This window comes from Bombina bombina, chromosome 1 (assembly GCF_027579735.1).
Source record: "Bombina bombina isolate aBomBom1 chromosome 1, aBomBom1.pri, whole genome shotgun sequence".
Taxonomy (NCBI): Eukaryota; Metazoa; Chordata; class Amphibia; order Anura; family Bombinatoridae; genus Bombina; species Bombina bombina.
Window position 1 is genome coordinate 1000464843 of NC_069499.1, and position 22950 is coordinate 1000487792.

The following is a 22950-nucleotide window of genomic DNA, read 5'->3' on the forward strand; positions in this document are numbered from 1 at the left end:
TGACCAGCTTCCATTGGTTAAAGCACCCCACCGAAGCTCAGGTGTGCTCATGACAGTGTAATAGAGTTGTGAATATTAAGCCAGGGAGTCTCATTCTATTATGAAGAGTAAAAGCAGGAATGATTCAGTCCTTTGAGGCAAAGGACTGTAGTGTTAGGACCAGTCTATATTGGGACTGGCTAAATAGAATATGGCCATATTGTGTGACTAAGATTCTAATTTTATTTAAAACGAATAGTTGTCTCTTGATTTTTTGCAGCAGTTCAAAAAATATGTTGTGCTTTTGAAAATGGATGTACGCTAATACCTTTTTGTGTGTGTATATATGTGTGTGTGTGTGTGTTTTTATACAGTTTATAAGCATGCTTTTTTTGATGCACACTGTATAGTGTACTGTATTATGAATTGTATGAAGCACATGTGCTCATGCGCGAAACGCGTCAGATAGTTGGTGCTTCCATGACCTAATGTTTACAGCCTGAATAAACCTCTCTTGCACTGGCACCCTGGTTCCGGTTTTTGTTCTCTTTTTACTTGTTTGTATTATGAATTGTGTATGCCTGTGCTTTTACAAATTGATATATTTGGTTGTGCTGGTGCATTTATGACACAAGCTATATACAGTATTCATCACAGTGCAAGTGGCCACTATTGTAACACATTGTCCTGTCTTTGTCTCTTTGCAGTTACTGGTGATAAGAGAGTACCAGTGATGCCTGGATCTCCTGTTGAAGTGAAGATCCACTCCAGATCCTCTCCTCCCACTATGGCACCTTTGCCACCCATGAATCCCAGTGGGCCACGGCCTGTGTCTTTTCCACCCGCGTCATGTATGTCATTTTATTTTATTTGTCTCCTCAATGCAGGTATTTAATCGTATAATGTAAATGCACATGGCCCATCTAGTCTGCCATTATTATATCTCTCTTGCCTTCTTTCACAACTCACCTGAACATAATATTTATCCACATCCTTTTCTATTTAGTAGTTTTTAACCATATTGTCCATAAATTGAAAGACCTCATAGTATTTGTTTCTAATGCTATGCACTTGCTGCCTTTATTTTGTTCAAACCTTAAAAGTATTTGGAACTTTTTTTTAATAAAACCAAATAAAATGTTAATATATTAAACTTCTTCAAACCATGAACAGCAACAGCTTGGAGTTATCTTCAGACACTTCACTGAAAAACTTTGGTAAGCATATGGAGAAATGTTGAGGATTATTGTGATATGGGCAAGTGATAGTTAAATAGCACTGGGGAATGGAATTGGGCCCTCTTAAGGCCTAAAAGGGAAATAGTTTCTTTCATGATTCAGCTAGAGCATGCAATTTTAAGCAACTTTCTAATTTACTCCTTTTTTCAATTTTTCTTCGTTCTCTTGCTATCTTTATTTGACAAAGAAGGCATCTAAGCTAAGGAGCCAGCCAATTTTTTGTTTTAGGACCCTGGACAGCACTTGTCTATTGGTGGGTGAATTTATCAGCAGGTTGTTCACCAAAAATGGTCCGGCTTCTAAGCTTACATTCTTGCTTTTCAAATAAAGATACTAAGAGAATGAAGAAAATTTGATAATAGGAGTAAATTAGAAAGTTGCTTAAAATTGCATGCTCTATCTGAATTACGAATGAAAAAATTTGGGTTCAGTGTCCCTTTAATTTGAACACCCCTTGTTTAAATGGGCAATTAAAGCGACAGTAAACATTTTGCAACATGTCTCATAATTTTGCACTTTGTGTACCATTATGTAACATAAGCATGGATGTAGGAACCCCAAAAAATCTGAGGGATAGCATTTTACTGGCAGGGTATCATATTTCAGTAAACTCCATTGGCTTTATTCACTGCACAGAATATGTGGGGGAACTGACTAGGAAATTCCAAAAATATGCAAGATAGTTTGCTACTTTGCTCACCAAGCTGCTATTGTTTTGTCATTACTACATCGTTGCCGTTTTTAGTTCATAGGCTTCTATATGTTAATTGCTCTTGAATGTAACCACTAAAAAACTATCCAATTGATATAATCAACTTGATTTCACACTTCCATTGTTTTCTATTTCCATCTTAATGAGAGAAGAGTCCACTGCTTCATTCATTACTTGTGGGAAATAAGAACCTGGCTACCAGGAGGAGGCAAAGACACCCCAGCCAAAGGCTTAAATACCTCCCCCACTCCCCTCATCCCCCAGTCATTCTTTGCCTTTCGTCACAGGGACAGCGGGACAAAAGCCTTCTCAGAGTATTACGGCAGAGCTGTGGCCTCTTCTTGGGCCTTTAAGAACGAGGCCTCTGTGGAGCAGATTTGTAAGGCGGCTACTTGGTCCTCCTTACATACTTTTACAAAGTTTTACAAATTTGATGTTTTTGCTTCGGCGGAAGCTGTGTTTGGGAGAAAGGTTCTGCAGGCTGTGGTGCCCTCAGTATAGGGTCCGCCTCCTTTTACCCTCCCGTTTTTGTTAATTCAGTTTCCTCTTGAGCTTGGGTATTTGTTCCCACAAGTAATCAATGAAGCAGTGGACTCTCCTCCCATTAAGATGGCAAACATAAATTATGCTTACCTGATAATTTATTTTCATCTGTGGGAGGAGAGTCCACTGCTCCCGCCCGTTTTACTCCGGTGGGCGGACCTAAATTTAATATTATTCTTCTGGCACCATTTATACCCTGATATTTCTCCTACTGTTCCTTGTTCCCTTGGCAGAATGACTGGAGGATGAGGGGAGTGGGGGAGGTATTTAAGCCTTTGGCTGGGGTGTCTTTACCTCCTCCTGGTGGCCAGGTTCTTATTTCCCACAAGTAATGAATGAAGCAGTGGACTCTCCTCCCACAGATGGAAATTAAATTATCAGGTAAGCATAATTTGTTTTTTAAACATTCTCTTAAAGGGATACTAAACACAATTTCTCTTGTTAAGTGTAGTCAGTCCACGGGTCATCCATTACTTATGGAATATATCTCTTCCCAACAGGAAGCTGCAAGAGGATCACCCAAGCAGAGCTGCTATATAGCTCCTCCCCTCACATGTCATATTCAGTCATTCTCTTGCAGCCTAACTAAAGATAGGTCGTTGTGAGAGGTCTGTGGTGTTTTTTAACTTACTTTATTTCTACAATCAAAAGTTTGTTATTTTAAATGGCACCGGAGTGTGCTGTTTATTCTCAGGCAGCATTAGAAGAAGAATCTGCCTGCGTTTTCTATGATCTTAGCAGACGTAACTAAGATCCACTGGCTGTTCTCATCTGAGGAGTGAGGTAACTTCAGAGAAGGGGAATAGCATGCAGGGCCCCCCTGCAAATGAGGTATGTGCAGTAATTATTTTTCTGAGGAATGGAATTGACTGAGAAAATACTGCTGATACCAATGTAACGTAAGTTCAGCCTTAAATGCAGTGATAGCGACTGGTATTAGGCTGATGAGTGTGTGTACACTGAATGTATTTTTCTAAGGAATGGAATTGACTCTGAAAATACTGTTAATACTGAAATAATGTATGAGCCTTAACTGCAGTAAAAGCGACTGGTAGCAGGCTTATTAATAACACTTCATTACTTTTCAAATGTATGTTTAAAACGTTTACTGGCATGTTAATCGTTTTTTGTGAGGTACTTGGTGATAAAACTTATTCCTTTCAAAGGGCTTTTTTGCTCAGTAAAAATTCAGTCACAATCTGTCTACTTCATCCTCCATGATCCAGATCGTCTCTACAGAGCTCAGGGGTCTTCAAAATTCATTTTGAGGGAGGTAATCAGTCACAGCAGACCTGTGACAGTGTGTTTTGACTGTGAGAAAAACGTTAATTATTAAATTGTTATCCGTTTTTGGGTATTAAGGGGTTAATCATCCATTTGCTGGTGGGTGCAATCCTTTGCTAACTTAATACATTTACTGTGAAAAATTGGTTGCTATAACTATTTTGGTTCATTGTTATTTCAACTGTGACAGCTTTTTGTGCTTCTTAAAGGCACAGTAGCGTTTTTTATATTGCTTGTAAATTTATTTAGAAAAGTATTTCCAAGCTTGCTAGTCTCATTGCTAGTCTGTTTAAACACAAATGAATCTCTTTGTTCACTATGTTTAAAGGCCAATGTGGAGCCCAATAGAAATTTGTGTACTAATTGCATTGATGCTACTTTAAATAAAAGTCAATCTTTACATGTAAAGAAATTATCACCAGACAACGAGGGGGAAGTTATGCCGACTAACTCTCCTCACGTGTCAGTACCTTCGCCTCCCGCTCAGGAGGTGCGTGATTTTGTGGCGCCAAGTACATCAGGGAGGCCCTTACAAATCACTTTGCAAGACATGGCTACTGTTATGACAGAAGTATTATCTAAATTGCCAGAATTAAGAGGCAAGCGCGATAGCTCTGGGTTAAGGATAGAGCGCGCGGATGAGGTGAGAGCCATGTCAGATACTGCGTCACAGTTTGCAGAACGTGAAGACGGAGAGCTTCATTCTGTGGGTGACGGATCTGATCCAGGGAGACTGGATTCAGAGATTTCTAATTTTAAATTTAAGCTTGAGAACCTCAGCATATTGCTAGGGGAGGTATTAGCGGCTCTGAATGATTGTAACACGGTTGCAATTCCAGAAACATTATGTAGGTTGGATAGATACTATGCGGTACCGGTGTGTACTGACGTGTTTCCTATACCTAAAAGGCTTACAGAGATTATTAGCAAGGAGTGGGATAGACCTGGTGTGCCTTTTTCCCCTCCTCCCATATTTAGGAAAATGTTTCCTATAGACGCCACCACACGAGACTTATGGCAGACGGTCCCTAAGGTGGAGGGAGCAGTTTCTACTTTAGCTAAGCGTACCACTATCCCGGTGGAGGATAGTTGTGCCTTTTCAGATCCAATGGATAAGAAATTAGAGGGTTACCTTAAGAAAATGTTTGTTCAACAAGGTTTTATCTTACAGCCCCTTGCATGCATTGCGCCTGTCACTGCTGCAGCGGCATTCTGGTTTGAGTCTCTGGAAGAGGCCATTCGCACAGCTCCATTGGATGAAATTATGAACAAGCTTAAAGCACTTAAGCTAGCTAACGCATTTGTTTCTGATGCCGTCGTACATTTAACCAAACTTACGGCTAAGAACTCCGGATTCGCCATCCAAGCGCGCAGAGCGCTATGGCTTAAATCCTGGTCAGCTGACGTGACTTCTAAATCTAAATTGCTTAATATTCCTTTCAAAGGGCAGACCTTATTCGGGCCCGGCTTGAAAGAAATTATAGCTGACATTACGGGAGGTAAGGGCCATGCTCTACCTCAGGACAGGGCCAAATCAAAGGCCAAACAGTCTAATTTTCATGCCTTTCGTAACTTCAAGGCAGGAGCAGCATCAACTTCCTCCGCTCCAAAACAGGAAGGAGCTGTTGCTCGTTACAGGCAGGGCTGGAAAGTTAACCAGTCCTGGAACAAGGGCAAGCAGGCCAAGAAACCTGCTGCTGCCCCCAAGACAGCATGAAGAGAGGGCCCCCTATCCGGAAACGGATCTAGTGGGGGGCAGACTTTCTCTCTTCGCCCAGGCTTGGGCAAGAGATGTCCAGGATCCCTGGGCGTTGGAGATCATATCTCAGGGATATCTCCTGGACTTCAACACTTCTCCTCCACGAGGGAGATTTCATCTTTCAAGGTTATCAGCAAACCAAATAAAGAAAGAGGCGTTTCTACGCTGTGTACAAGACCTCTTACTAATGGGGGTGATCCACCCAGTTCCGCGGACGGAACACGGGCAGGGATTCTATTCAAATCTATTTGTGGTTCCCAAGAAAGAGGGAACCTTCAGACCAATCTTGGACTTAAAAATCCTAAACAAATTTCTAAGAGTTCCATCATTCAAAATGGAAACTATTCGAACCATCCTTCCCATGATCCAAGAGGGTCAGTACATGACCACAGTGGACTTAAAGGATGCCTACCTTCACATACCGATTCACAAGGATCATTATCGGTACCTAAGATTTGCTTTCCTAGACAGGCATTACCAGTTTGTAGCTCTTCCCTTCGGATTAGCTACAGCTCCAAGAATCTTTACAAAAGTTCTGGGCTCACTTCTGGCGGTACTAAGACCGCGAGGCATAGCGGTGACTCCGTACCTAGACGACATTCTGATACAAGCGTCAAGTTTTCAAACTGCCAAGTCTCATACAGAGATAGTTCTGGCATTTCTGAGGTTGCATGGGTGGAAGGTGAACGTGGAAAAGAGTTCTCTATTACCACTTACAAGAGTTCCCTTTCTAGGGACTCTTATAGATTCTGCAGAGATGAAAATTTACCTGACAGAGGCCAGGTTATTAAAACTTCTAAATGCTTGCCGTGTCCTTCATTCCATTCCACACCCGTCAGTAGCTCAGTGCATGGAAGTAATCGGCTTAATGGTAGCGGCAATGGACATAGTACCATTTGCGCACCTGCATCTCAGACCGCTGCAATTGTGCATGCTAAGTCAGTGGAACGGGGATTACTCAGATTTGTCCCCCCTACTAAATCTGGATCAAGAGACCAGAGATTCTCTTCTATGGTGGCTTTCTCGGCCACATCTGCCCAAGGGGATGACCTTTCGCAGGCCAGATTGGACGATTGTAACAACAGACGCCAGCCTTCTAGGCTGGGGCGCAGTCTGGAACTCCCTGAAAGCTCAGGGATTATGGACTCAGGAGGAGAAACTCCTCCCAATAAATATTCTGGAATTAAGAGCAATATTCAATGCTCTCCTAGCTTGGCCTCAGTTAGCAACTCTGAGGTTCATCAGATTTCAGTCGGACAACATCACGACTGTGGCTTACATCAACCATCAAGGGGGAACCAGAAGTTCCCTAGCGATGTTGGAAGTCTCAAAGATAATTCGCTGGACAGAGTCTCACTCTTGCCACCTGTCAGCGATTTACATCCCAGGCGTGGAGAACTGGGAGGCGGATTTTCTAAGTCGCCAGACTTTTCATCCGGGGGAGTGGGAACTTCATCCGGAGGTCTTTGCTCAACTGATTCATCGTTGGGGCAAACCAGATCTGGATCTCATGGCGTCTCGTCAGAACGCCAAGCTTCCTTGTTACGGATCCAGGTCCAGGGACCCGGGAGCGGTGCTGATAGATGCTCTGACAGCCCCTTGGGTCTTCAACATGGCTTATGTGTTTCCACCGTTCCCGATGCTTCCTCGTTTGATTGCCAAGATCAAACAGGAGAGAGCTTCGGTGATTCTGATAGCGCCTGCGTGGCCACGCAGGACCTGGTATGCAGACCTAGTGGACATGTCGTCCTGTCCACCGTGGTCTCTGCCTCTTAGACAGGACCTTCTAATTCAGGGTCCTTTCAACCATCCAAATCTAATTTCTCTGAGGCTGACTGCATGGAGATTGAACGCTTGATTCTATCAAAGCGTGGCTTCTCGGAGTCGGTTATTGATACCTTAATACAGGCTAGGAAGCCTGTTACCAGAAAAATTTACCATAAGATATGGCGTAAATATTTATATTGGTGCGAATCCAAGAGTTACTCATGGAGTAAGGTTAGGATTCCTAGGATATTGTCCTTTCTACAAGAGGGTTTAGAAAAGGGCTTATCTGCTAGTTCGTTAAAGGGGCAGATTTCTGCTCTGCCTATTCTTCTACACAAACGTCTGGCTGAAGTTCCAGAGGTTCAGGCTTTTTGTCAGGCTTTAACTAGGATTAAGCCTGTGTTTAAGACTGTTGCTCCGCCGTGGAGCTTAAACTTAGTTCTTAATGTCCTGCAAGGCGTTCCATTTGAACCCCTTCATTCCATTGATATCAAGCTGTTATCCTGGAATGTTTTTTGTTTTTGATGGCTATTTCCTCGGCTCGAAGAGTCTCTGAGTTATCTGCCTTACATTGTGAGTCTCCTTATCTGATTTTTCATTCAGACAAGGTAGTTCTGCGTACTAAACCTGGGTTCTTACCTAAGGTAGTTACTAACAGGAATATCAATCAAGAGAGTGTTGTTCCATCACTGTGTCCTAACCCTTCTTCAAAGAAGGAACGACTTTTGCATAATCTGGACGTAGTCCGTGCCCTGAAGTTCTATTTGCAGGCAACTAAAGATTTTCGTCAAACTTCTTCCCTGTTTGTCGTTTACTCTGGACAGAGAAGAGGTCCAAAGGCTTCGGCTACCTCTCTCTCTTTTTGGCTTCGTAGCATAATACGTTTAGCCTATGAGACTGCTGGACAGCAGCCTCCTGAAAGGATTACAGCTCATTCTACTAGAGCTGTGGCTTCCACCTGGGCCTTTAAAAATGAGGTCTCTGTTGAACAGATTTGCAAGGCTGCTACTTGGTCTTCGCTTCACACCTTTTCAAAATTTTACAAATTTGACACTTTTGCTTCTTCGGAGGCTATTTTTGGGAGAAAGGTACTTCAGGCAGTGGTTCCTTCTGTTTAATGTTCCTGCCTTGTCCCTCCCTTCATCCGTGTACTTTAGCTTTGGTATTGGTATTCCATAAGTAATGGATGACCCGTGGACTGACTACACTTAACAAGAGAAAACATAATTTATGCTTACCTGATAAATTTATTTCTCTTGTAGTGTAGTCAGTCCACGGCCCGCCCTGTCTTTAAGGCAGATCTAAATTTTAATTAAACTCCAGTCACCACTGCACCCTATGGTTTCTCCTTTCTTGTCTGCTTTGGTCGAATGACTGAATATGACATGTGAGGGGAGGAGCTATATAGCAGCTCTGCTTGGGTGATCCTCTTGCAGCTTCCTGTTAGGAAGAGATATATTCCATAAGTAATGGATGACCCGTGGACTGACTACACTACAAGAGAAATAAATTTATCAGGTAAGCATAAATTATGTTTTTTCTTTCATGATTGGGATAGAGCATGCAATTTTAAAAGGACACTGAACATACATCACAAAATTAAAAATTTGGGTTCAGTGTCCCTTTAGGCAACTTTCTAATTTACTTCTATTATCAATTTTTCTTCTTACTATCTTTATTTGAAAATCAGGAATGAAAGCTTAGGAGCCTGCCCATTTTCGGTTTTGCACCTGGGTAGCGCTTGCTGATTGGTGTCTAAATCTTGTCGAAAAAAGTTCATCCTCTGGGGTCAAAAGTATTCTTATAAAAGCTTCCAAAAAAAATCCTGTGTTACATATATTTCCATCATGCAAAGGAAAACCCATCTTGCAGATAACAGTTAAAGGGACATTATACACTCATTTTTTCTTTGCATAAATGTTTTGTAGATAATCTATTTATATAGCCCATAAAGTTTTTTTTTTTAATTAATGTATAGTTTTGCTTATTTTTAAATAACATTGCTCTGATTTTCAGACTCCTAACCAAGCCCCAAAGTTTTATGTGAATACGCTCGACTACCTACTCCAGCTTGCTCCTGTTTGTGTAAAGGGTCTTTTCATATGCAAAAGAAGGGGGAGGGGGGGAGTGTCTTATTTGCCACTTGCAGTGGGCTTTCCAGCTACCTTTTCAACAGAGCCAAAGTGACAGCTTCTAAGTAAGTTTTTAAACAGTTTTATACTGGATTTTTATATCAGTATCTGTGCATATTATTCTTTATAGTAGTGTCTATTACATGCAGTTATATGAAAATGAGTGTATACTGTCCCTTTAACTAGAATGAAATGATACATGTGTTCTTAAACATAACAATTATGCATAAAATACACAATTATTTTAAGGAAAAGATATGCTGCTGCTAAAAAGCCCAAATTAATTTTTTTGGTCATATGTCTTTTTTTTATATATATGTATATATATATATTTTGAATGTATGTTTGTATTTCCTGTAATGTTCTCATTATATCACACTATATTAGCCAACCATTTAAACATATAAAGCCTTTGCGTTTGTTTATTTTAATATATTAAAAATTGTTAATTTGTTTGATTATAAGTACATGTATTGTATGTGAGGTATACAGTGACTTCACTGTGAAATTATAAAATGTGTAAATTTAAATAGTTAAATCTGAACCTATGAAATTTTGTTTTTATTCTTTCTTTAACAAGATGCCTTAACTGTCTCTATTTTTTTATTTCTTCATCTTATAGTATCTACTGGCATCAACCACTCCCCCCCTTCTTTGAATGGAGCCCCCTCTCCCCCTCAGCGTTCCAGCAATGGACCTTCCTCGTCCTCGTCATCTTCCCTGGCCAATCAGCAGCTCCCAGCTACCTGCGGGGTGAGACAGCTTAGCAAACTGAAAAGGTTCCTCACCACGCTTCAGCAATTTGGAAATGATATCTCACCGGAAATAGGGGAGAAAGTTCGGACCCTTGTCCTGGCCCTAGTGGTAAGTTGAGAATCTTCATTCTGTGGTTTGTGGGTCGTTATCAAGCTATCTGTTCTATATTATAAGTTATCTATACTATAACTGCGTTTGTAACACGTCAGTCGGTGTCGCCAGTTGCGCACGCATCCTCAAAGGAATGTTGGCTGCGCGAGGCAGCCAAAAGAATGTTGGCTACGCGCGCAGCGAAAAGAATCCACCTGGATGCAGCATATGCAGACCCGAAGCCTTAAAAAAAAAACAAAAAAAAAAACACGTAACCGCACGCACGCACAAAATAAAAATAAAAACACGTAAAAAAATAACCTCCTGCACGAAGTATTAACATACACCTAAACCGTCAACCCCCACATCGCAAAACAATAAAGTAATTAACCCCTAATCCACATATAACATAATTAAAATATTAACCCCTTAACCGTCAAGCCCAAAAAATCCTAATCTAATAAAAAAAAAAAAACACCCAGAAAATTAAAATAAAAAAGCCTAAACCTAAGCCCCAAATAGGTACTCACTGTTCCTGAAGTCCGACGGAGAAGGTCTTCTTCCAGGCAGCTCCATCATCTTCTATCTTCATCCGGAGCGAAGGCAGCACGGAGAAGTCTTCCCGATGCCTGGATCCTCAGCGGCAGTCCTCGGCGGCGGTCCTCAGCGGCGTGGATGCTGCTCTTCATGCGATCGTCCGTCGCACACTGAAGATTGAATGCAAGGTACCCCATATTTATTGGGGTACCTTGCATTCCTATTGGCTGAAATTTTAAAATCGGCCAATAGAATGAGAGCTACTGAAACCTTATTGGCTTATTTGAACAGCCAATAGGATTTCAGTAGCTCCAATCCTATTGGCTGATTTCAAAATTTCAGCCAATAGGAATGCAAGGTACCCCAAATTGATTGCAATACCTTGCATTCAATCTTTAGTGTATGACAGACATCGGATGAAGAGGAGCCTCCATGACGCTTCAGAGGACTGCTGCCATTGAGGACCGCCGCTGAGGATCCACGCGTCGGGGAAGACCGCTCCACACCTCCGCTCTGTGCCAGCGTGAGGGCCGCTGCTGAGAATCCACAGCTCCGCACCTTTGCTCCGTGCCACCTTTGCCCTGGATGAAGATAGAAGATGATGGAGCCGCCTGGAAGAAGACCTCCGCTGGACTTCAGGAATGGTGAGTACCTAATTGGGGCTTAGTGTTAGGATTTTTTTTTTTTTTTAAGATTAGAGATTTCATGGGCTGTAAAAGAGCTTATTGCCCTTTTAAGGGCAGTAAAAGAACTGAATGCCCTTTTAAGGGCAATGCCAATACACATGCCCCTTTAGGGGCAATGGGTAGTTTAGGTTTTTTTAGTTAGTTTTTTTTTAATTGTGGGCGGTTTTTACTGTTAGGTTGTAATTGGTAATTTGTTTAGGTAAAATAGCTGTTAAACGTAGAGCAATGCCATACAAAAGCCCTTTTAAGGGCTATTGGTAGTTTAGTATTAGATTATGGGCTGTTATTATTTTGAGGGGGATTTTTTATAGGGGTATTAGTTTATTTTTAATTTTTTTTTATTTTGGATAGCTTGAAATTGCATTGTTTTCTTTAGTCTTTAAATAGATTAACATATCAGCAGAATCTGAACATTGAAAAACAATTGCAGGAAATTATGTGTTTTAATATAGTTCAAATGCCAACTACCACTTTCCTTATTTGGAGGCGCCAATCTGGACTTAAAGGGACACTCAATCAAAATTAAACTTTCATTATTCAGATAGAGCATGCAATTTTAAACAACTTTCCAATTTACTTCCATTAACAAAATGTGCACAGCTTTTTTATATTTAAACTTTTTGAGTCACCAGCTCCTACTGAGCATGTGCAAGAATAAGTGTGTATGCATTTGTGAATGGCTGATTGCTGTCACATGGTATGTGTATGCATTTGTGTTTGGCTGATGGCTGTCACATGGTACAGGGGGAGTGGAAAAAGATTTAACTTTTAAAATTGTCAGAAAAAAAAATCTACTACTCATTTGAAGTTCAGACCAAGTGCTATTGCATTGTCTTGTTATCTTGCATTTGTTGATTATGCAAATCTACAGTGTTGACTGGTCCTTTAAGTATGAAGAAGACAGGTCTTGTTACTGTTATTGCTAACTATCTTCATTGTATGGCTTCAGCAGAAAATATAAACTACAAATTAGGCAGAGATCTGTAGCAACATTAGGCCTGTGAATCCTGACATGCTCTTTGTTTTTAGGACTGAACCCCCCCCCCCCCCCACACACACACACACACACACACGCATGTACACAATTTTTGGACACAAATTATAGGAAAAGGGGGCAAAATAATTATATTGCAACATTTTTTTTACTGTGTATATTTAAGCATTTTATATTACAATCTGAATGTGTTTACTGTCCCTTTTAATAGCAAAGAGCTCAAAATTATGTACTTGTATTTTCTTTATCCTAAAGTAATATGAACAGTGATTTGTATGTAAGCTTAAATCATTGTTTTCTTGTTTTTTTTACATACATGATTTTTGAATAACTAGAAATGTTTGTATGTGTTTGTAAATTTTGTCCTGTCTCTTACAAGACTTGTATTGTTTTATTTAAATGAATTGTATCCATGGACAGCGCTGCAGAATATGTTGTGTGTGTGTGTGTGTGTATTTGTATATGTGTGTGTGTGTGTGTGTATATATATATATATATATATATATGTGTGTGTGTGTGTGTGTGTGTATCTATCTATCTATCTATCTATCTATCTATCTATCTATATATATATATATATATATATATATATATATATATATATATATATATATATATCTCTTGAAATTTCCAGTGGTCACGGATGATTTAGAAATTTGACTTTTTCATATCTTAACATTGAGTAGACTACTAACTCTTTCCCTCTGTGCTGCTAGTATCTTTTAACCACCCGTGTGTGTGTGTGTATGTATGTATGTATATATATATATATATATATATATATATATATATATATGTGTGTGTGTATGTATGTATGTATGTATGTATATGTATGTGTGTGTATATATATATATATATATATTCACCCCCCTAACTTTTTACCTATTTTGTTACATTACAGCCTTAAGTTTAATGTTTTATTAATCTGAATTTCTCCAACATAGGTGTGTCCGGTCCACGGCGTCATCCTTACTTGTGGGATATTCTCTTCCCCAACAGGAAATGGCAAAGAGCCCAGCAAAGCTGGTCACATGATCCCTCCTAGGCTCCGCCTACCCCAGTCATTCTCTTTGCCGTTGTACAGGCAACATCTCCACGGAGATGGCTTAGAGTTTTTTAGTGTTTAACAGTAATAAAGTGTGTTTAGTTTAAAATTTAAAGTGACAGTAACGGTTTTATTTTAAAACGTTTTTTGTGCTTTGTTATCAAGTTTATGCCTGTTTAACATGTCTGAACTACCAGATAGATTGTGTTCTGACTGTGGGGAAACCAAGGTTCCTTCTCATTTAACTATATGTATTTTATGTCATAAAAAAATTTAGTAAAAATGATGCCCAAGATGATTCCTCAAGTGAGGGGAGTAAGCATGGTACTGCATCATCCCCTCCTTCGTCTACACCAGTCTTGCCCATACAGGAGGCCCCTAGTACATCTAGTGCGCCAATACTCCTTACTATGCAACATTAACGGCTGTAATGGATAATTCTATCAAAAACATTTTAGCCAATATGCCCACTTATCAGCGAAAGCGCGACTGCTCTGTTTTAGAAAATTCTGTAGAGCATGAGAACGCTGATGATATGGTTTCTGAAGGGCCCCTACACCAGTCTGAGGGGGCCAGGGAGGTTTTGTCTGAGGGAGAAATTTCAGATTCAGGAAACATTTCTCAACAAGCTGAACCTGATGTGATTACTTTTAAATTTAAGTTGGAACATCTCCGCGCTCTGCTTAAGGAGGTGTTATCCAATTTGGATGATTGTGATTATCTGGTCATTCCAGAACCACTATGTAAAATGGAAAAGTTCTTAGAGGCCCCGGGGCCCCCCGAAGCTTTTCCTATATCCAAGCGGGTGGCGTACATTGTTAGTAAAGAATGGGACAGGCCCGGTATACCTTTAGTACCTCCCCCCATATTTATAAAATTGTTTTCCTATAGTCGACCCCAGAAAGGACTGATGGCAGACAGTCCCCAAGGTCGAGGGGGCGGTTTCTACTCTACACAAGCGCGCCACTATACCCATAGAAGATAGTTGTGCTTTCCAAGATCCTATGGATAAAAAATTAGAAGGTCTGCTAAAGATGTTTGTTCAGCAAGGTTCCCTTCTACAACCAATTGCATGCATTGTCCCTGTCACTGCAGCCGCGTGTTTCTAGTTTGATGAGCTAGGAAAGGCGATTATTAGTAATTCTTCTTCTTATGAGGAGATTATGGACAGAATTCGTGCTCTTAAATTGGCTAATTCTTTCACCCTAGACGCCACCTTGCAATTGGCTAGGTTAGCGGCGAAAAAATTCTGGGTTTGCTATTGTGGCGCAGAGCGCTTTGGTTAAAATCTTGGGCAGCGGATGCGTCTTCCAAGAACAAATTGCTTGACATTCCTTTCAAGGGGAAAACACTCTTTGGCCCTGACTTGAAAGAGATTATCTCTGATATCACTGGGGGCAAGGGCCACGCCCTTCCTCAGGATAGGTCTTTTCAAGACCAAAAATAAACCTAAGTTTCGTCCCTTTCGCAGAAACGGATCAGCCCCAAGGGCTACGTCCTCTAAGCAGGAAGGTAATACTTCTCAAGCCAATCCAGCCTGGAGACCTATGCAAGGCTGGAACAAAGGAAAGCAGGCCAGGAAACCTGCCACTGCTACCAAGACAGCATGAAATGCGGGCCCCCGATCCGGGACCGGATCTGGTGGGGGGCAGACTCTCTCTCTTCGCTCAGGCTTGGGCAAGAGATGTTCTGGATCCTTGGGCGCTAGAAATAGTCTCCCAAGGTTATTCTCTGGAGTTCAAGGGGCTTCCTCCAAGGGGGAGGTTCCACAGGTCTCAGTTGTCTTCAGACCACATACGAAGACAGGCATTCTTACATTGGGTAGAAGACCTGCTAAAAATGGGAGTGATTCATCCTGTTCCATTAGGAGAACAAGGGATGGGGTTCTACTCCAATCTGTTCATAGTTCCCAAAAAAGAGGGAACGTTCAGACCAATCTTAGATCTCAAGATCTTGAACAAGTTTCTCAAGGTTCCATCGTTCAAGATGGAAACCATTCGAACACTTCTTCCTTCCATCCAGGAAGGTCAATTCATGACCAAGGTGGATTTCAAGGATGCGTATCTACATATTCCTATCCACAAGGAACATCATCGGTTTCTAAGGTTCGCATTCCTGGACAAGCATTTCCAGTTCGTGGCATTTTCTCTCGGATTAGCCACTGCTCCTAGGATTTTCTCATAGGTACTAGGGTCCCTTCTGGCGGTGCTAAGACCAAGGGGCATTGCTGTAGTACCTTGCTTGGACGACATTCTGATTCGAGCGTCGTCCCTTCCTCAAGTAAAGGCTCACACGGACATTGTCCTGGCCTTTCTCAGATCTCACGGATGGAAAGTGAACGTGGAAAAGAGTTCTCTATCTCCGTCAACGAGGGTTCCCTTCTTGGGAACTATAATAGACTCCTTAGAAATGAGGATTTTTCTGACAGAAGCCAGAAAAACAAAACTTCTAGACTCTTGTCGGATACTTCATTCCGTTCCCCTTCCTTCCATAGCGCAGTGCATGGAAGTGATAGGTTTGATGGTAGCGGCAATGGACATAGTTCCTTTTGTGCGCATTCATCTAAGACCATTACAACTGTTCATGCTCAGTCAGTGGAATGGGGACTATTCAGACTTGTCTCCGAAGATACAAGTAAATCAGAGGACCAGAGACTCATTCCGTTGGTGGCTGTCCCTGGACAACCTGTCACAAGGGATGACCTTCCGCAGACCAGAGTGGGTCATTGTCACGACCGACGCCAGTCTGATGGGCTGGGGCGCGGTCTGGGGATCCCTGAAAGCTCAGGGTCTTTGGTCTCGGGTAGAATCTCTTCTACCGATAAATATTCTGGAACTGAGAGCGATATTCAATGCTCTCAAAGCTTGGCCTCAGCTAGCGAGGGCCAAGTTCATACATCAACCATCAGGGGGGAACAAGGAGTTCCCTAGCGATGGAAGAAGTGACCAAAATCATTCTATGGGCGGAGTCTCACTCCTGCCACCTGTCTGCTATCCACATCCCAGGAGTGGAAAATTGGGAAGCGGATTTTCTGAGTCGTCAGACATTGCATCCGGGGGAGTGGGAACTCCATCCGGAAATCTTTGCCCAAGTCACTCAACCGTGGGGCATTCCAGACATGGATCTGATGGCCTCTCGTCAGAACTTCAGAGTTCCTTACTACGGGTACAGATCCAGGGATCCCAAGGCGGCTCTAGTGGATGCACTAGTAGCACCTTGGACCTTCAAACTAGCTTATGTGTTCCCGCCGTTTCCTCTCATCCCCAGGCTGGTAGCCAGGATCAATCAGGAGAGGGCGTCGGTGATTTTGATAGCTCCTGCGTGGCCACGCAGGACTTGGTATGCAGATCTGGTGAATATGTCATCGGCTCCACCATGGAAGCTACCTTTGAGAGACCTTCTTGTTCTAGGTCCGTTCGACCCACTCCAGCTGACTGCTTGGAGATTGAACGCTTGATCTTATCAAAGCGAGGGTTCTCAGATTCTGTTATTAATACTCTTGTTCAGGCCTGAAAGCCTGTAACCAGAAAAATTACCACATAATTTGGTATATCTGTTGGTGTGAATCTGCAGGATTCCCTTGGGACAAGGTTAAGATTCCTAAGAGTCTATCCTTCCTTCGAGAAGGATTGGAAAAAGGATTATCTGCAAGTTCCTTGATGGGACAGATTTCTGCCTTGTCTGTGTTACTTCACAAAAAGCTGGCAGCTGTGCCAGATGTTCTAGCCTTTGTTCAGGCTCTGGTTAGAATCAAGCCTGTTTACAAAATTTTGACTCCTCCTTGGAGTCTCAACCTAGTTCTTTCAGTTCTTCAGGGGGTTCCGTTTGAACCCTTACATTCCGTTGATATTAAGTTATTATCTTGGAAAGTTTTGTTTTTGGTTGCAATTTCTTCTGCTAGAAGAGTTTCAGAATTATCTGCTCTGCAGTGTTCTTCTCCTTATCTGGTGTTCCATGCAGTTAAGGTGGTTTTGCGTACTAAACTTGGTTTTCTTCCAAAAGTTGTTTCTAACAAAAACATTAACCAGGAGATAGTTGTGCCTTCTTTGTGTCCTAATCCAGTTTCAAAGAAGGAACGTTTGTTGCACAACTTGGATGTAGTTCGTGCTCTCAAATTTTACTTAGCAGCTACTAAGGATTTCAGACAAACTTTGTCTTTGTTTGTTGTTTATTCTGGTAAACGGAGAGGTCAAAAAGCAACTTCTACCTCTCTCTCCTTCTGGATTAAAAGCATTATCCGATTGGCTTATGAGACTGCCGGACGGCAGCCTCCTGAAAGAATCACAGCTCACTCCACTAGGGCTGTGGCTTCCACATGGGCCTTCAAGAACGAGGCTTCTGTTGATCAGATATGTAAGGCAGCGACTTGGTCTTCACTGCACACTTTTTCTAAATTTTACAAATTTGATACTTTTGCTTCTTCTGAGGCTATTTTTGGGAGAAAGGTTTTGCAAGCCGTGGTGCCTTCCATTTAGGTGACCTGATTTGCTCCCTCCCTTCATCCGTGTCCTAAAGCTTTGGTATTGGTTCCCACAAGTAAGGATGACGCCGTGGACCGGACACACCTATGTTGGAGAAAACAGAATTTATGTTTACCTGATAAATTACTTTCTCCAACGGTGTGTCCGGTCCACGGCCCGCCCTGGTTTTTTTAATCAGGTCTGATAATTTATTTTCTTTAACTACAGTCACCACGGTAACATATGGTTTCTCCTATGCAAATATTCCTCCTTAACGTCGGTCGAATGACTGGGGTAGGCGGAGCCTAGGAGGGATCATGTGACCAGCTTTGCTGGGCTCTTTGCCATTTCCTGTTGGGGAAGAGAATATCCCACAAGTAAGGATGACGCCGTGGACCGGACACACCGTTGGAGAAAGTAATTTATCAGGTAAACATAAATTCTGTTTTTATGTGATGGATCAGAACACAATAGTCTAAGTTGGTGAAGTGAAATGAGAAAAAATATATACATAAAACTTTTTTTCTCCAACATTGGTGTGTCCGGTCCACGGCGTCATCCATAACTTGTGGGAATATTCTCCTCCCCAACAGGAAATGGCAAAGAGCACAGCAAAAGCTGTCCATATAGTCCCTCCCAGGCTCCGCCCCCCCAGTCATTCTCTTTGCCGCTCTGAACAAGCAGCATCTCCACGGAGATGGTGAAGAGTATGTGGTGTTTAGTTGTAGTTTTTATTCCACTATCAAGAGTTTGTTATTTTAAAATAGTGCTGGTATGTATTATTTACTCTGAAACAGAAAAAGATGAAGAGTTCTGTTTGTGAGAGGAGTATGGTTTTAGCAGCAGTAACTAAAATTGATTGCTGTTCCCACACAGGACTGTTGAGATGAGATAACTTCAGTTGGGGGGAGCAGTTGGCAGACTTTTCTGCTTAAGGTATGACTAGACATATTTCTAACAAGACTGTGTAATGCTGGAAGGCTGTCATTTTTCCCCTCATGGGGATCGGTAAGCCATTTTCTTAGTCTCAAACAGAATAAAGGGCTTAATATGGGCTATAAAACTGGTAGACACTTTTATGGGCTAGATCGATTGCTTTATTTAGGCATTTTATACAGTTTGATGTTGAAATTCACACTTTATAACTTTGGGGAACGTTTTTTTACGTCAGGCACTGGTTTAGACACCTTCCCAGTCAGGAAGGGCCTTTCTCTGTAGTAGGCAGAGCCTCATTTTCGCGCCATTACTGCGCAGTTACTTTTGAGAGCAGTACATGCAGCTGCATATGTGTGGGTCTGGAATTAGTTGAAAAGGTTCCTAGAAGGCTTCATTTGGTATCGTATACTCCCCTGGGTTTGGTGAAGTCGCAGCAAAGGCTGGGGCTGGGACTGTAAGGGGGTTAAACTGTAAACGGCTCCGGTTTCCACCATTTAAGGGTTAACAGCCTGAAATTTGGGGTGCAATGCTTTGAATGCTTCACTGTGGTGAAAATGTGGTTAAAATTGAACAATTCCTTCATAGTTTTTCACATATTCAGTAATAAAGTGTGCCCTGTTTAAAATTTAAAGAGACAGTAACGGTTTTGTTTTAAAACGGTTTTTGTACTTTATTGACAAGTTTAAGCCTGTTTAACATGTCTGTGCCTTCAGATAGACTATGTTCTGTATGTATGGAAGCCAATGTGTCTCCCCCTTCAAATATTTGTGATAATTGTGCCATAGCGTCCAAACAAAGTAAGGACAGTACTGCCACAGATAGTAAAGTTGCCCAAGATGATTCATCAGATGAAGGGAGTAGACATAGTTCTACATCATCTCCTTCTGTGTCTACACCAGTTTTGCCCACGCAGGAGACCCCTAGTACTTCTAGCGCGCCAATGCTTGTTACTATGCAACAATTGACGGCAGTAATGGATAACTCCATAGCAAATATTTTATCCAAAATGCCTGCATTTCAGAGAATGCGCGATTGCTCTGTTTTAAACACTGTAGAGCAGGAGGGCGCTGATGATAATTGCTCTGTCATACCCTCACACCAATCTGAAGTGGCTATGAGGGAGGTTTTGTCAGATGGGGAAATTTCTGATTCAAAAATAATTTCTCAGCAGGCAGAACCTGATGTTGTGACATTTAAATTTAAATTAGAGCATCTCCGCGCACTGCTTAAGGAGGTGCTATCTACTCTGGATGATTGTGACAACCTGGTCATTCCAGAAAAATTGTGCAAGATGGACAAGTTCCTAGAGGTCCCGGTGCACCCCGATGCTTTTCCAATACCCAAGCGGGTGGCGGACATAGTGAATAAGGAGTGGGAGAAGACTGGCATACCTTTTGTCCCTCCTCCTATATTTAAGAAATTATTTCCTATGGTCGACCCCAGAAAGGACTTATGGCAAACAGTCCCTAAGGTCGAGGGGGCGGTTTCTACACTAGCCAAACGGACGACCATTCCTATTGAGGACAATTGTGCTTTCAAAGATCCTATGGATAAAAAATTGGAGGGTTTGCTTAAAAAGATTTTTGTACAGCAAGGTTACCTCCTTCAACCTATTTCGTGTATTATTCCTGTCACTACAGCAGCGTGGTTCTGGTTCGAAGAACTAGAAAAATCGCTCAGTAGAGAGACTCCGTATGAGGAGGTAATGGACAGAATTCACGCACTTAAGTTAGCTAATTCCTTTATTTTAGATGCCGCTTTGCAGTTAGCTAGATTAGCGGCGAAAAATTCAGGGTTTGCAATTGTGGCGCGCAGAGCGCTCTGGCTAAAGTCTTGGTCAGCGGATGTATCTTCCAAGCCAAAATTGCTTAATATCCCTTTCAAAGGTAAGACCATTTTTGGGCCAGAATTGAAAGAGATTATTTCAGACATCACTGGGGGTAAGGGCCATGCCCTCCCACAAGATAGGCCTTTCAAGGCTAAGAATAAGTCCAATTTTCGTTCCTTTCGCAATTTCAGGAACGGACCGGCCTCCAACTCTGCAGCCTCTAGACAAGAGGGTAATGCTTCCCAGACCAAACCAGCTTGGAAACCGATGCAAGGCTGGAACAAGGGTAAACAGGCCAAGAAACCTGCGGCTGCTACCAAAACAGCATGAAGGGGTAGCCCCCGATCCGGGACCGGATCTAGTAGGGGGCAGACTCTCTCTCTCTTTGCTCAGGCTTGGGCAAGAGATGTTCAGGATCCCTGGGCACTAGAAATAGTCTCTCAGGGTTATCTTCTAGAATTCAAGGAACTACCCCCAAGGGGAAGGTCCCACATCTCTTGTTTATCTTCAAACCAAATAAAGAGACAGGCATTCTTACATTGTGTAGAGAACCTGTTAAAAATGGGAGTGATACACCCAGTTCCAACTGTGGAACAAGGACTGGGGTTTTACTCAAATCTGTTTGTAGTTCGCAAAAAAGAGGGAACCTTCAGACCAATTCTGGATTTAAAGATTCTAAACAAATTTCTCAGAGTGCCATCGTTCAAAATGGAAACTATTCGAAAGATTTTACCTACAATCCAGGAGGGTCAATTCATGACTACCGTGGATCTAAAGGATGCGTATCTACATATTCCTATCCACAAAGATCATCATCAGTTCCTAAGGTTCGCCTTTCTTGACAAACATTACCAGTTTGTGGCTCTCCCATTCGGGCTAGCCACTGCTCCAAGAATTTTCACAAAGGTGCTCGGGTCCCTTTTAGCGGTTCTAAGACCAAGGGGCATTGCAGTGGCACCTTACTTGGACGACATTCTGATACAAGCGTCGTCTCTTTCAAAGGCAAAGGCTCACACAGACATCGTTCTGGCCTTTCTCAGATCTCACGGGTGGAAGGTGAACATAGAAAAAAGTTCCCTGTCTCCGTCGACAAGAGTTCCTTTCTTGGGGACAATAATAGATTCTTCAGAAATGAAGATTTTCCTGACAGATGTCAGAAAGTCAAAGCTTCTAAACGCTTGTCAAGTTCTTCACTCTATTCTACGGCCTTCCATAGCTCAGTGCATGGAAGTAGTAGGGTTGATGGTTGCAGCAATGGACATAGTTCCTTTTGCGCAAATTCATTACATGGACCATTACAACTGTGCATGCTCAAACAGTGGAATGGGGACTATACAGACTTGTCTCCAGTGATTCAAGTATATCAGAAGACCAGAGACTGACTCCGTTGGTGGCTGACCCAGGATCACCTGTCCCAGGGAATGAGCTTCCGCAGACCAGAGTGGGTCATCGTCACGACCGACGCCAGTCTATTAGGCTGGGGCGCGGTCTGGGATTCCCTGAAAGCTCAGGGTCTATGGTCTCGGGAAGAGTCTCTTCTCCCGATAAACATTCTGGAACTGAGAACGATATTCAATACTCTCAGGGCTTGGCCTCAACTAGCAAAGGCCAGATTCATAAGATTCCAATCAGACAACATGACGACTGTTGCTTACATCAATCATCAGGGGGGAACAAGGAGTTCCCTGGCGATGAGAGAGGTGACCAAAATCATCAAATGGGCGGAGGATCACTCCTGCCATCTATCTGCGATCCACATCCCAGGAGTGGAAAACTGGGAGGCGGATTATCTGAGTCGTCAGACCTTCCATCCGGGGGAGTGGGAACTCCACCCGGAGGTATTTGCCCAATTGACCCAATTATGGGGCATTCCAGACATGGATCTGATGGTGTCTCGTCAGAACTTCAAGGTTCCTTGCTACGGGTCCAGATCCAGGGACCCCAAGGCGACTCTAGTGGATGCATTAGTGGCGCCTTGGGCCTTCAACCTAGCTTATGCGTTTCCACTGTTCCCTCTCATTCCCAGGCTGGTAGTCAGGATCAAACAGGAGAAGGCCTCAGTGATTTTGATAGCTCCTGCGTGGCCACGCAGGACTTGGTATGCAGACCTGGTGAATATGTCATCGGCGCCACCATGGAAGCTACCTTTGAGACAGGATCTTCTAGTACAAGGTCCATTCGAACATCCAAATCTAGTTTCTCTC

At 42.4% G+C, this 22950-nt stretch overlaps 1 protein-coding gene across 2 annotated transcripts in view; it reads left to right on the forward strand.

The window, feature by feature from the left end:
- The window catches only part of CBFA2T2 (CBFA2/RUNX1 partner transcriptional co-repressor 2), a 186005-nt gene that overhangs the window by 104787 nt on the left and 58268 nt on the right, over nucleotides 1-22950 (forward strand). For both annotated transcript variants that reach the window (XM_053712832.1, XM_053712837.1), the window contains exons 2-3: nucleotides 687-830; nucleotides 10037-10278. In XM_053712832.1, coding sequence (XP_053568807.1) covers nucleotides 687-830; nucleotides 10037-10278 — 386 coding nt within the window. The remainder of the gene's footprint in view (nucleotides 1-686; nucleotides 831-10036; nucleotides 10279-22950) is intronic.